At 53.8% G+C, this 13311-nt stretch overlaps 2 protein-coding genes across 2 annotated transcripts; one reads left to right on the forward strand and one right to left on the reverse strand.

The window, feature by feature from the left end:
- Positions 1-1999: 1999 nt before the first annotated feature.
- Positions 2000-13075, reverse strand: LOC123463398. Its single transcript, XM_045158474.1, has 6 exons — positions 12772-13075; positions 6481-6670; positions 5421-5616; positions 5261-5327; positions 2727-2844; positions 2000-2153 (listed from the first exon to the last, which is right to left on the reverse strand). The coding sequence occupies exons 1-6, from the start codon at positions 12840-12842 to the stop codon at positions 2109-2111; spliced, it is 687 nt and encodes a 228-aa protein (XP_045014409.1). The 5' UTR covers positions 12843-13075; the 3' UTR covers positions 2000-2108.
- Vsig8 (V-set and immunoglobulin domain containing 8) lies at positions 4839-11696 on the forward strand. The gene is made up of 7 exons (XM_004671102.2): positions 4839-4934; positions 8032-8207; positions 8647-8848; positions 8952-9173; positions 9915-10034; positions 10347-10548; positions 11411-11696. The coding sequence occupies exons 1-7, from the start codon at positions 4886-4888 to the stop codon at positions 11694-11696; spliced, it is 1257 nt and encodes a 418-aa protein (XP_004671159.1). The 5' UTR covers positions 4839-4885.
- Positions 13076-13311: the final 236 nt, after the last annotated feature.

Below are 13311 nucleotides of genomic sequence, written 5' to 3' on the forward strand. Positions count from 1 at the left end.
GTTCACACTCCTCTCTAAGCCTCTGTCTTAGAATAGAAGCAAGTACCTCCAAGTGGGAGCTCGTCTTCCTTAGAGAAAGCTCAGACGAGGGGGTCATTCTTTCCCACCAAGCAATGGATTTCTCAGGAGAAGCCAAAGGGCCTGTTAGAATTGCCCAATGGGCTCCAGACCACATCTTGGGCCTGCGGCCTCCCTCTAACCCTTGCATGGGCCATTAGCATGCCAGGTGAGTCCCTTGGCCTCTGCCCCTTGGCTGGTCACTGTGTTCTACAGCCTCCCTTGCCCCATGTCCCCTTAACACACAGGGAAGTCCACTGGACTCTGAGATCAGCCTGGACCTTTATGGATCCTGAAAAGGAAGTGGGTAAGGAAATGGGTTGTTGGGGGTGGAGATGGATGGGGGACAAGGCTGGGGAGGAGTTGGGGCAGAGGGCCTCCCCAGGAGTGAGCCCTCTTTGTCTGCTGATGTTGAGGCTCAGAGAGGCCCTGGGTTTGATCTATGCCTGGCTGCCTCACTCCATTTCCATCTCCCACCTCCTGCAGGGCTCAGGGCACAGGGCATGAAGCCTGACAACTTCTTTTATAGGCCCCAAGTTGCAAGGAGGTGACAATTAGCCTTCAGTAGGTCAAGGAGGACCAAGGATAGTGTTCTGCCTCTTGAAGATTTGAGCAAGCCCTATGGTCCCCTCAAAAGTGGCTGCTTTCTCAGGAGTACCTAAGTCCTCATTCTCTCTTGACTCCCATCTCTTGTGCTCCATAGCCAGATCCCCTCCCAGAAAATCACTCTGAGGGCCTCACCTTTTGGTTCAGTTTGGTGACAAAGCCTGACTCGTTACTCATAGCTTCCTGCATCTTCGAGCTTCCCTAGGCTGTGAGCAGGTGGTGAATTGGGCGGGACATCAGAGGTTCCATTTGTTAGTAGGTTGATTCTTCATCACCCCAGATGGGCGGGTGCACATTTGGATCCCTCCCCTAAGCCTTGGAATCCCAATCAATACATATGACTGGTATTCTTCTTTGGTTTTTCAAGGTGGGTCTCACTCTGGCCCAGGCTGACCTGGAATTCACTATGTAGTCTCAGCTTGGCCTTGAACTCACTGTGATCCTCCTACTTCTGCCTCCAGAGTGCTGGGATTAAAGGCATGCACCACCACACCTGGCTTTTTTTAAAAAAAAAAAATTATTTATTTATTTGAAAGAGAGAATGAGCATACCAGGGCCTACAGCTGCTGCAAATGAAGTCCAGATACATGTGCCACTTTGTGCATCTGGCTTATGTGGGTCCTGGAGAATTGAACCTGGGTCATTTGGCTTTGCAGGCAAGTTCCTTAACCATTAAGCCATCTATCTGTCCAGCCCTGGTATTTTTTTTTTTTCAAGGTAGGGTCTTACTCTAGCCCAGGCTAAACAGGAATTTACTATGTAGTCTCAGAGTGGCCTCAAACTCATGGCAATCCTCCTACCTCTGCCTCCCAAGTGTTGGGATTAAAGGCGTGAGCCACCATACCCACCAGGCTTGGTATTCTTTTTTTAAAAAGTACTTAGTTATTATTTTTGAGCACATGTTTGCACGTATGTCATGTGGAGGCTAGAGGGCCACCTCAGGTGTCATTTCTCAGGTAAAATTTTTGAGATGTTTTTGAGACATGGTCTCTCGTTGGCCTGGAGCTCACCTGGTAGGCTAGACAGGCTGGACAGTGAGCTGAAGAAATTCTAGTATCTTTGAATCCCCAGTGCTGAGATGACAGGCTCTTGGCATTTAACATGGATACTGGGAATCAAAGTCAAGCCCTCATTCTTGTGAGGCAAACACTTCATTTTTAAAAATTTTTATTTTATTTTGTTCTTTTCTCAATTTTTAAAAACATTTTCCATGATTATAAAAAATATCCCATGGTAATACCCTCCCTCCCCCCACTTTCCCCTTTGAAATTCCATTCTCCATCATATCCCCTCCCCATCTCAATCAGTCTCTCTTTTATTTTGATGTTGCGATCGTTCCCTCCTCTCATGATGGTCTTGTGTAGGTAGTGTCGGGCACTGCGAGGTCATGGATATCCAGGCCATTTTGTGTCTGGAGGAGCATGGCAAACACTTCATTGATGGAGCTACCTTCCTACCCCCACTAGTGCTCTTCCAGAGCTGATCCAAACCTGGAGTGAGCAGATAGGGGCTGATGTCTTTCTCAGTCATAAATAAAATCTTACTTTTCGTTGTCATGAATCCCTCTTCTCATATATCTTTAACCCATGTTTTAACCCTAACCATAGCCTATTCTTTCCCAAATCCCAAACTTAATTCAAACTCAGTTGTAACTAATGTAAATCAATCTCAGCCCAGCTTCTGATTTAGCTCATGCTGTACCTCAGCGTATCTGTAAGTGGCACTGGAAACCTATTTCTTATTACAACACAAACCCAGCTATATAACTCTAGCCTTCATTCCAAGTGTAGCTCTAATGCTAATGCAAACCTTAACTCTAACCCCAACCTCAAATCTGACCTCAACCTTAAACTTAATTCCAGCTGCAACCTTCACAATCAGCATATTAGATCCACTCCAGAGCCCAGCTTGAACCTTCATCTCACACGTCAGTTTAGTACACCACAGCCCTACTCCTTTGCTTTCATCTCCTTTTTTTCCTGGTCCCACCCGTTTTCCTCTCTGATCACGTAGATGTTCCAAGTTTCTTTCTAAGGAGTCAACCTAGTCACCCATATACTTACCAAGCCCTTTCTTCGGACCACTGTGAGCTGAGAGTCAGGATGCCTGGCTATCCCCTTCTTAGCCAGCAGCAGCAGCAACAGAGCTGAATCCCTGTTTCTCTGGGCTTTGTTTTCCCATCTGTAAAATGGGGATAATAACCCCTGTTCTCCAGAGGGCATATGGCAATCCCATAAATACGTAATAAATAAGGAAATAAGGATATCTACTGTGTACATCTGGTAGGCCCCAGAGGCCTCTGTTATTGTCATGAGTTTGGGTAGAGGGCTATGAACAGAGTCGCGTGCTCTCCTTCTGCTTCCTTATTGTTCTGTCGTATTCTGCCCAGAGGGTGGGTCCTGGCAGCATCTTTGAGCCCCAGGACTCTTTCCCCTCTGCCTTTCCTGAGCCCCAGGTCAGGGATGGGGAGGGGTTTAGCTGGTGAGGCAGCCCTGGAGTCCAGGGGAGGTTCAAGGACTATTCTTTCCCCACTGGACCAACCAAAAAGGGCTGGCCTTCCTCTTTTCCCTACTGGTCAGGACCTTCCCAACCCAGCTCCAGCCTGCCCAGAACTGTACTGGCCTAGTCACTGGTGCCCTAGTCACACATAGACAGTCCAGGCTATGAGGATCCTTTGGTCTCAAGGAGATAGTGACCCCTGTTAATACTGCATCTGTATTAACGCTTTTAAGGCCTAGCCACAGCAACCGGGACCACAAGTAGTCCATGAAGAAAGTACACAGAGGGACTGAGAGGGAGTACACACATGTATGACCCCCTGCCCTGCTCTCCCCAACATTCCCTCGCCCAGAACAGTCCCTCACCTCACCATGCCTCCCACTTCTTTCTGTCTTTCCTTTTCCTTTTTTCTTTTCTTTCTTTTTTCCTCTTCTTCCTCCTCCTCTTCCTCCCTCCCTCCACCCTCCCTCCCTCCATCCTCCCTCCCTCCCTCTTCCCTCCCTCCTCCCTCCCTCCCTCCCTCCCTCCCTCCCTCCCTCCCTCCCTCCCTCCCTCCCTTCTTTCTTTCTTTCTTTCTTTCTTTCTTTCTTTCTTTCTTTCTTTCTTTCCTCTTTCTTACAGAGGGAGAGAGAGAGAGACAGAGAGAGAGAGAGAGAAAGAATGGGCACACCAGGGCCTTCAGTCCCTGCAAACAAACTCTAGATGCATGCGCCACCTTGTGCAGCTGGCTTGCATGGGTCTTAGGGGATTGAACCTGGGTCCTTTCGCTTTGCAGGCAAGTGCCTTAACCACTAAGCCATCTCTCCAGCCCGAACTAATTGATTTAGATTTGTGTGGGAGGTAGGGGTCTGGATTCCCCAGCACCTCCTGCTCTTAGGGGGTCCCAGCATGGCACCTGGAGATGACTACCTCAACAAGAGAAGGAGAAGACCCTGTTCAGGCACATGTCTTTCCCCTCCTTCTTAAGCCCAGGAGGCCCCACTTCCTTGGGAAGGCCAAGGAAAGCTGCATTCCTAGGTCCGTTTTCTGGGTCCGTCCTCCAGGCCCAGGTTCCAACACAAGGAGAAGGCCCTTTTCTGGTGTACAGTCTCACAGAGCCGACCTGGAGGGACTACCCTGGAGGGCCAGGGATGCTTGGAGGATTTGAGATCTGAAAGCCTGGGGCTTGTACTAGGGGAGTATGTCAGGCTCCTGTTCCCCCACAACCTGGGTCAGTGTTAACCCTTTAAGGACTGCCCATCCTTCCTCACCAAACCTGGTGTCTTCTTCCTCTTCCCCACTTCCCCCAGGGAAGGAGGCAACAAATGAGTGGTGAGGGGAGCTCAGTGGACGCTGTAAAATGGGGCGACTGTTGTCACCCTGAGGATGTGGCCAGGAGGAAGTGGAGGTTTAACAGGTGCCTAATTACACGTCCCGCTGGCCACCCTGCACCACTCTTGGGACAGGGAAGAGCTTGGGTGAGGGCTGGGTAATGCCTGGGTAGGCTATCCTGTCACCCCGCTAATTAGGGCTACTCGGGCTCCTCCCCAAGGCGGAGACCAGGCCCCCTCCCTCCTGTAGAAATAACTCCGGCTGCTCCCCGGCCTGGCACTCACTGCACCTTCCTGCCACCCCGGGCAGCGTCTGGGCCCTCCGCTCCCCCTCCCTCCACCTGCCCCTTCCACCCACCACCAGCAGCCCACAGGAGCCCAACCCAGGCGGAGGAAACACCAAGCCTAGAGACATGGGAGTTCCAGGAGCATTCCACCTTCTACTCGTGTGCCTGAGCCCAGGTATGGGGCTGGGCAGGGGCAGGGATGCCCAGCATGAGGCTACACGGGCAGGGAAAAGGGTAGTGAAGGCTCACAGAGGAGCCTCGAAGGTGGTCTGAGAGGTCCTGGCAGGACCTGCCCACCCTTCACCCTGCTGTCACCCAGAGATGGATGTCACCAAGGGTGATTTCTCCAGGAGACCCTGTGCCTGAAAGCACGGGACGGTGTCGTGTGCAGAAGTCCTGGAACAGGTCTTCACAATGATGGACAGCCTGCGGGGCGCGCGCACACACACAGGCAGCTGCCCTGCCTGTGGAGACAGGGATTGCTTGCAGATACAGAGTTACCTGCAGGAGGTGCGGGTGGGGTAGGAGCCAGGTGAGCAGCAGCTCTGGGTGGGGGCTGAGGAGGAGCCTGGAAAGGATCAATTTTCATCAGTCTGGGTGCTGTTCCCAGTGGGAGGGCCAGCTCTCCCGAGGCAGAGCGTGGGGCACAAGGGTTGCTTGCCTTGAAAGGGGCTCATTCTGCGGGGTGGCTTCCTCATGGCCCGTGAGAAGAACCCAGGCCTGAGATTTCTGCTCTGGGTCCCCTGTGCTGGGAGAGCTCCTGGGTCACACCTCCTCCAGGATGAAGCTGGAGAAGGTGGTGGTGGCCACAGGATGGATGGAAACTGTCTGAGCCTCTTCACCTCTCTGGGGCGCTCCTAGAAGGCAAAGCTCAGGTTTGGATACTGTGGTTGCCTGCCCAGGTTGGGCAAGTCTCAGCAAGGGGCACTGTGTTGGGCACTGCTGAAAATAGCTCTTGGGTCCAGTCTGGATTTCAGATGAAGGATGTGAGAAGGAGCCTAGGAACAGGGGTGAGACTGCTTTAACCTGTGTTCATGTGTGTGTGTGACTGGGCGTATTTCTGGTGGGAAGCCATCCTTTGCTGCTCAGAAAGCCCTGGCCGTGCTAGGGCAGCTGGGGCATCTATGTGTGCAGTGTCCAGGGTGTGTGAGCCACATGCCTGCTGAATGGGTTTATGCACCAAGACTCTCTCTGCACTACCTTTTCTCTCTTCTCTTCCCTCTCTCACCTTCCAGTCTGAAGGCAGCCTGAAAATCCCAAATGGATTTCTCAGCTGAGAACAGGCACTATTACTTGGGGTGACATCCACCCCCCCACTGGCTTGCCAGCCCCGGTGACCTTGTACGAGACAATCACTATAGTCTTCTTGGAGAGGCCCCCTGACTTCCCAGTGTCCCTCTTTCTCCAGCCTCTCTCCATCGAGAACTCTTCCACCCTGATGTTCTTCCCTCTCTTTAGTCTTCCTCTCCTATTCCCTGGAAGTACTTCCCTCGTGCCACAGCAAGATAAACCGGAGTGCAATGCCAGGAACAACTTCCCAAGGAGAGGGAGGAGCTGTGAAAGGGTTGGGAGGAGGCTGAGAAAGCTTCTGAGGAGATTTGAGAAGCTGGGGTGAGGCTCCCCAGCTTAGGACAACTGCAGAAACTCAGCCTAGCGCAGGGTGGAGGCACTTTTCTCCTAGCCTTTCTCTCCTCCTCAAGCCCCTTTCCCTGAATACTTACCCCCTCGTCTGGCGTCTGGCTGGCCTCCTCACAGTGAGCAAAGAGTCTCCGCCCTGCTGTGAGATGCTTCCAGGGTGGAGCCTCCACTCTTAGGAGTGCTGGCTCATCCCTGGCTTGCTTCTTGCTGCCCCAGGATCTGGCAGATGGCATCAGGATCCTTATCTTGGGAATGAGCTTGCTTTCTCTTGGCCTGGGGTGAAGGAGGTATCGTCAGGTCCCGTTAAGAGTCCCAGCCAGCCAACTTGAAGTTCTAGCAGGTTAGGACGGAGCTGATGGCCTAGCCAAGGATCTGAGGGGTGGGTTCAGTGATTTCTGAAAGGTTAGAGGAAACCAAACAGCCCTTGCTGGCCTCTCGAGAGCCAGGCTACACCTGACACTCAGGGCTTCTGTAGATCTGTCTGGTCTTGAATGGACACGCATGAAACCATAGGAGCGTGCAGTGGGCGTGTCTTCTGGTTTAGTATGTACTGTTTGTAGAGATCTCACAGTCGACGTGTGTGTGTGTGTGTGTGTGTGTGTGTGTGTGTGTGTGTGTGTGTGTGTGTTGCGGGCATGCTGCATTGGTATTTATTTGCAATTTGAAGACTTGAGTGTGTTGTGTGTCTGATTGTTTTGCCCATGACACTTTAATTGTGTGTGCATGTTTGAGAGAGAGAGACAGAGAGAGAGGGAGGGAGGGAAGGAGGGAGAGAGAAAGAGAGAGACTGAGAAATATAGAGACTCTAAGCCAGCAAGGGGTCCTGAATTTCGGGGCAGAAAACAATGACTGTTGAGATTTGTAGCTGGAACTCAAAAGGGCATGCTGAATCAAAAAGACTGAGAAAGATGAGGGGCTGGAGGAGTGCTGCAAGAGACTGGGGCAGGGAGCTGAGTGTCTAGGGTGAGGCCCTTCATTCATCCCCCCTTATCCTTCTCTAGGTCTAACCGGTCGGGCCCAGTGTTTGCCTGAGGCTTCAGGGTAGGGAGGGAGAGGAGCTCAGTCCTGAGCTTCCTGATCCTGGCTTCAAACCCTGGCCTCCTGCCTCTGACTCAGTGGCAGGAGGGGCCCCAGTGGGAGCAAACACATAGGAGTGGTTACACCGGAGACATGATGCAGTCACATAAAGGAGAAGGACACACAGTCTGCAATGACCTGTATTCTCATACAAGGCTCATAAGATATAAGCAGATCTCCTATATGGTCATGTGCATGAATACCTTTGCAGCTACTAATCCTCATAAACACATGATGCATATTTACATATGCAAACACACAATCATGAGATGTACAAGCATACATAAGTACTATGTGAATATTAAAGTGTTCAGATGTACACCCACACAATCCTAGACTATACACGAGTTCTCAATGATGCAGACAGTGCTACATGAATAAACTAGCAAAACACGCACACACACACACACACACATACACACACACACACACATGCACATGAGAAGCCCTTGCTCTCTACGGAAGCCCCGCTGAGCCCTGGGTGGCAGCTGAAAGAGTGGTGGAGGCAGAAACTGATGACTCAAGTTCTGTCCCCCCACCCACGCCCTTTTCTCCAGCACTGCTGTCTGCTGTGAGGATCAACGGGGATGGCCAGGAAGTCATGTATCTGGCAGAAGGTGACAATGTGAGGCTAGGCTGCCCCTACATACTGGACCCTGAGGACTATGGTCCCAATGGGCTGGACATTGAGTGGATGCAGGTCAACTCAGAACCCTCGCATCGAGAGAATGTGGTGAGTGCTGGGTGCAGGTTCTGTCTAGTTCATGATGCTTGCTTGTTGAAAAGCCAACGCCTTCAGATGGAAGAAAGGCAGATAAGGAACCAAAACTTTGAACTCCCCCATACCTTAAGGCCTCTCAGGGAATGAGGCAACAGGGATTAGAGCAATTCCACTGGGAATCAAGCCAGTCATTCCACCCCTTCTCCCCCACTTCAGGGGGAACATGAGGTGTGGTCCTTGCCCTTTAGCAGCTTCCACTCTGACCATTGTATTTTACAAAGTGCTAATTTCACCAACTTTCACCCACTGCCTAAGAGGCTAGGGAGTCAGGTGTCATCATTCCCATTTTTTCAGCTGATCAAATTGTCTCAGAAAAAGTTTAGCAAATTACCCCCAAACACGTGCCTCCTTGGCTCAGCTTGTCTCACCACCTGCTTCCCCCTCTTCACAGTTCCTTAGTTACCAGGACAAGAGGATTAGTCACGGCAACCTCCCCCACCTGCAGCAGAGGGTCCGCTTTGCAGCCTCGGACCCCAGCCAGTATGATGCTTCCATCAACCTCATGAACCTGCAGGTATCTGACACGGCCACTTACGAGTGCCGGGTGAAGAAGACCACCATGGCCACCCGGAAGGTCATTGTCACTGTCCAAGGTATGACCAGATTACTCTGGGCTCCAGAGCCAAGAGCAGCTTGGCTCCTGGGAGCTTGGCTCTGCCTCTGGGTCTTGGCTTACAACTGTCTGCCTTGTTGCAGCACGTCCTGCGGTACCCATGTGCTGGGCTGAAGGCCACATGTCAAAGGGCAATGACGTGGTGCTGAAGTGCTTTGCCAACGGAGGTTCTCAGCCCCTCTCCTACAAGTGGGCCAAGATCAGTGGGCATACCCACCCCTACCGAGCTGGATCCTACCACTCCCAGCACAGTTTCCATTCAGAACTCTCCTACCAAGAATCCTTCCACGGCTCCATTAGTCAAGGTGAGAAGGCTCCAGCCGGGACAGGGTGAAGATAAGTGGAGCATCAGAGGTTATGGGGGACTGCTGGGATTGGGGACTTCTTGGTCTTACCAGTGGTACCAAGGCAAATCTGGAACCTCTGTGGGAGATGGGTGTCTCAGAAACTGCTATTGAGGGAAGAAGAGCCTGTGTAAGTGGGGGAATCAGCCAGAACTAGCATGCTTAATTTGGAAAGAACCGGTGTCTGAGGTAGAGCTGGGCTTGAATCCTTGAGGAGACACTGACTGGTTGCAATCCTGATGCAAATAGCTCTGTGCCACATGAAAAGGGAACACTAATAACCACCGTCTTTCATGGGCCTGTGAGGATCGGATGGATGAGGTGTGTGAGGCCCCAAGCACATAGGGAAGCTGGATAATAAATATCCACGATCAAAGAATAACAGAGCTAGACAGTACCTTAGAGTTTCTCTGGTCTGTCCTGTCTTCACTGTACAAATGAGGAGACCAAAGTTCAGAAAGGGGCATACACCCCCCTGAGGGCCCGGCGAATGAATGGTGTCTCTGTTTTGTTGTTGGGAGAGGGGTCCTTCCCTGCCTCCCTCTGTCTTAAGGGGTAGTGTGACTCAACTGAGAGTGGAGTAGACTTGCCTTTCAAAGTGGGGTCCCATTCCCCACCCCAAGGGCCCGAGGCTGGGTGGGAGCTCTCAGAGGCCAGATTTTGCTCCTTTACCATGCCCCTCTGACCCTCCTCCAATTTCAGGCCTGAACAATGGGGACCTGTTGTTGAAGAGTGTCTCTGGAGAGGACAATGGGTTGTATCAGTGCACAGTGGCCAACCATGTGGGCTACAGCGTCTGTGTGGTGGAGGTGAAGGTCTCAGGTAAATACAGCAGCCCCCCGGGGGGGGGGCGGGGGGGAGGGAGGTTGGACAAGCTGGGAAGATTACACAGCAGGCAGCCTCAGCTCTCTGGTTATGAGTATAGGCCTCTAAGGTTGCTGGAATTCCTGGGGAACACCTGTGCAGACATGGTTCACTTGCCTCTCCCCATGTTCATTTCTTTCCTCACTGGATGTCCCAGGTTGCCAAGATCCCCTTGGGTTCCTCTCCCTCTTTCCCATAGACAGACCTTTTCCCTTGGCACAGGCCCAGGCTGCTGTAAGCCTGACTGCCGCCTCTAACTTCTCTCCGCAGACTCCCAGCGTGTAGGCATGATCGTCGGAGGCGTGCTGGGCTCCTTGCTCATGCTGGCCTGCCTGGCGTTGGGCATCTGGGGTCTCGTCTGTTTATGCTGCGGAGGCAGCGGGACTGTCGGCTCCCGAGGTGCCTTCGGCTACGGGGTCAGAGACGGGGTCGGCGGCGGGGCCTGCGGCGGCGACTTGTCTAGTGAGATCAGGTAAAACCTGATGCATGCTGCATGCTGCTGCTGCTGCTGCGGCAGGGGACCGGCGCCCTGCCCTCTTCACCCCTGCCTGCCACCGGCCGGCTGGGAACCCCACCCCAAACCTGCCCGCCATCGCCACGGAGTGCTGGGACCGCAGCATGTCGACCTGCCACTCGCCGCATGGCTTTTCTCTCTCCTCCCCTCCCCACTCCCGGTCTTTACCTCCGCTCCCCCGCCCTCCCTTCTCCTCCCATCTGTGCGCCCCTCCGTCTGTCTGGCCTAGACTGTAAGCTCGTGCAGGGCAGGGCCCATTGTTTCCCCACCCTTCCCCCTCCCTGTACTGCGCCGGTGAGAACTCCGACTTGAGTATTTAAGAATTAGAGTTAACGATACCCGATAGTGCTAATAACTTATATTAGAAGAAACAAACTAGAAATAAAAGTAGACCAAGTGTAGCAGTGCTAATGATTGCAATGCTTCGGGGACAGAGTTTGCAGCGATGGAGAAGGCAGGAGGCGAGGGACGCACGGTCAGAGTCAGTTTTGGAAAGGAGATGGGGGGCGGGGATGGACGGTTCCCCGTTCTGCACGGCTCCCTCCAGGTGGGAGGCGGAGGTTCAGCGAAAACGCCGCCGGAAAAGGACGGGGGAGAGGGGGCGCCGGCCTGGGACCAGTCCCGACTGGAGGGCCGGGGTGGTGGCCCTGGAAAGTGCAGGGAGGACAGTAGTAGGTGTGAGGCCGAGAGAGGCGAGGGGGCCGCAGGAGGGAGGCGCGGGGACGCTAGAGGTTGCCAAGAGCCCCCAGCTCTGCCCAGGCCGTGCCAACGCCGCGCCGTGGAGGAGCCCGCTCACCCGCCCGCCTGTTGTTTTCCGCAGAGTGGACGCCGTGGCGCCCGGGTGCAAGGCCAGCGGGCGCGGCAGCCGCGTCACCCAGCTCCTGGGGTACCCGACGCAGAACGTCAGCCGCTCCCTGCGCCGCAAGTACGCGCCTCCGCCCTGCGGCGGCCCCGAGGACGTGGCCCTCGTGCCCCGCGCCGCCTCCGCGGCCTGCGAAGCGGGCCCCTCCCCGGTCTACGTCAAGGTCAAGAGCGCCGAGCCGGCGGGCTGCGCCGACGACCGTGGCCCGGTGCAGCAGCCGTGCAAGGACGGGCTCCTGGTGTGAGCGCGCGCGGCGCCGGCGGGCGGGTGGGAGCTCTCTGCCCGCAGCCGGGGACGGGCGGGGCGGGCGCCGGCCTCGCTCCCTCCGCGCTGCCCCGCCGCTCGGGGGTGCCCAGGGATGTCCCTCGGGACCGTGCGGGGAGACGGAGCCTCCTCCTCGAAAGTGGGGAGGGGGGAGGTGGGCGGGGAAGGAAGGTGGGTCTGACCCCTCCCGCACCTCGGGGGCACTGCAAATCTCCAGTGCCAAGGGGAGGGAAGGAAGGAAGGAAGGAAGGAGGAGGCGGCCGGTCGGTATCCATTTGAGCAGAGGCGCAGGCCTGGTGTCCCCAGCCAGGGCAGAGGGCTCCCAGCCCGGGGCGGGTGTGTATGTAGGGGGATCTGGACTGAATTGTTGTCTGTGTAAGATCTGAGCTCCGAAGCAACGCTGTTAGCACAATAAAGAAGCTTTAAGACGACACCGAGGTGACTGTCCGGGGTTCCAGGGAGGGTTGGGCATGAGGCGGAGGGCCCAGTTCAGGGACCCCACGGTTGCTCCCAGCTGCCCAGCCTTAAACCTGCCGTAACCTTTCCTTTTCTTAAACGGAAAGTCAGAGTTGGAAGGGGGCATCCAGTCCTACTCCTTCCACAATACACATGGGGAAACCGAGGTCCCTCAGGTTGGACTTTAAAATCCAAACCACGACTTCTTTTCATTCCATAGGAGGAAAAAGGGAGCTGTTACAGATGGCCTCCCAATGTTTCTGAATCCACCTTTCTTCTCCCCTATCTACCTGATCTCGGCTTCTTTATTTCTCCCAGGTGTATGCCTTTCTTCTGGGTCCAGAGTCAGACTCTGCGGGGTGGAAAGAACCCCTCAGCCCTCCTTTGATGAGGAAATTGTTTTGTTAGGTACCAAGTGCTGGGTGCTTTAAAGTACCCTATTCTATTCTTCTCTTACTTAGCTCTGTGAGGCTGGGCAGTACAGATGGGAAAATGAGGCTCGGGGGAATTAGGTATCTTAACCAAGACAACCAAGGTAATAATTCAGGATTTAGCTTAGGAATATTTGACTTCCGGGCACCAGACTCTTTCTGTGATACCTGAATTCTTCCTGTAGCATTGGTGGTGAGAGATAGTCCACTTCCATCTCACCGCCGATTGAAGAGAGCATATCTTCTGTTGAACACGTGTAGCAAGTATCTCTTGGTCCAAGATCTACTTGAGAGAGCCCCAAGCATCCTTTCCAATTCAGCTGCGTCTGCTGGATTGTCCTTCATGCAGGGCAGTTGTAACAGGCACACAGCTGGACACCTGTCCCGTGTTAGGGGTAGAGGAGTCTTCAGGCATGCATTCTCCTTCAAGATAGTTCTGTCTGCCTCTCTCAGCCTCCTGTATGGTGAGAGTGTAGACCTGTCTCCCGTTTTCTTCTCTTGAGAAGAAGCTGTCCTTCCGAATTCTTCCTGCCTCTACTCGGGCAGCATGAAGTGGGTGTGGCCAGGGATCAAATTACCCTGCTTGGTAATACTACACAACTGGGAAACCCCTGAGATGACGTGGGATTTGTAAAGGGGTGGTGGCATTGCTGACTCTGCCTTGACAGGGCTTGGGAGGAGAAATGAGAGAAAATGGTGGGGCAAGGG

Source organism: Jaculus jaculus, chromosome 1 (genome assembly GCF_020740685.1).
Source record: "Jaculus jaculus isolate mJacJac1 chromosome 1, mJacJac1.mat.Y.cur, whole genome shotgun sequence".
NCBI lineage: Eukaryota > Metazoa > Chordata > Mammalia > Rodentia > Dipodidae > Jaculus > Jaculus jaculus.

Coding starts and splice junctions, on each gene's coding strand:
- LOC123463398 (XM_045158474.1), bottom strand. CDS start 12,842: ATGCTCTCTTCAATCGGCGGTGAGATGGAAGTGGACTATCTCTCACCA. Junction 6,671..12,771: donor ATGCTACAGGAAGAATTCAG/GTATCACAGAAA, acceptor CCTTCACCCCAG/GCCAAGAGAAAGCAAGCTCA. Junction 5,617..6,480: donor GCCAGACGCCAGACGAGGGG/GTAAGTATTCAG, acceptor TTTGCCTTCTAG/GAGCGCCCCAGAGAGGTGAA.
- Vsig8 (XM_004671102.2), top strand. CDS start 4,886: ATGGGAGTTCCAGGAGCATTCCACCTTCTACTCGTGTGCCTGAGCCCA. Junction 4,935..8,031: donor ACTCGTGTGCCTGAGCCCAG/GTATGGGGCTGG, acceptor CCTTTTCTCCAG/CACTGCTGTCTGCTGTGAGG. Junction 8,208..8,646: donor CCTCGCATCGAGAGAATGTG/GTGAGTGCTGGG, acceptor CCCTCTTCACAG/TTCCTTAGTTACCAGGACAA.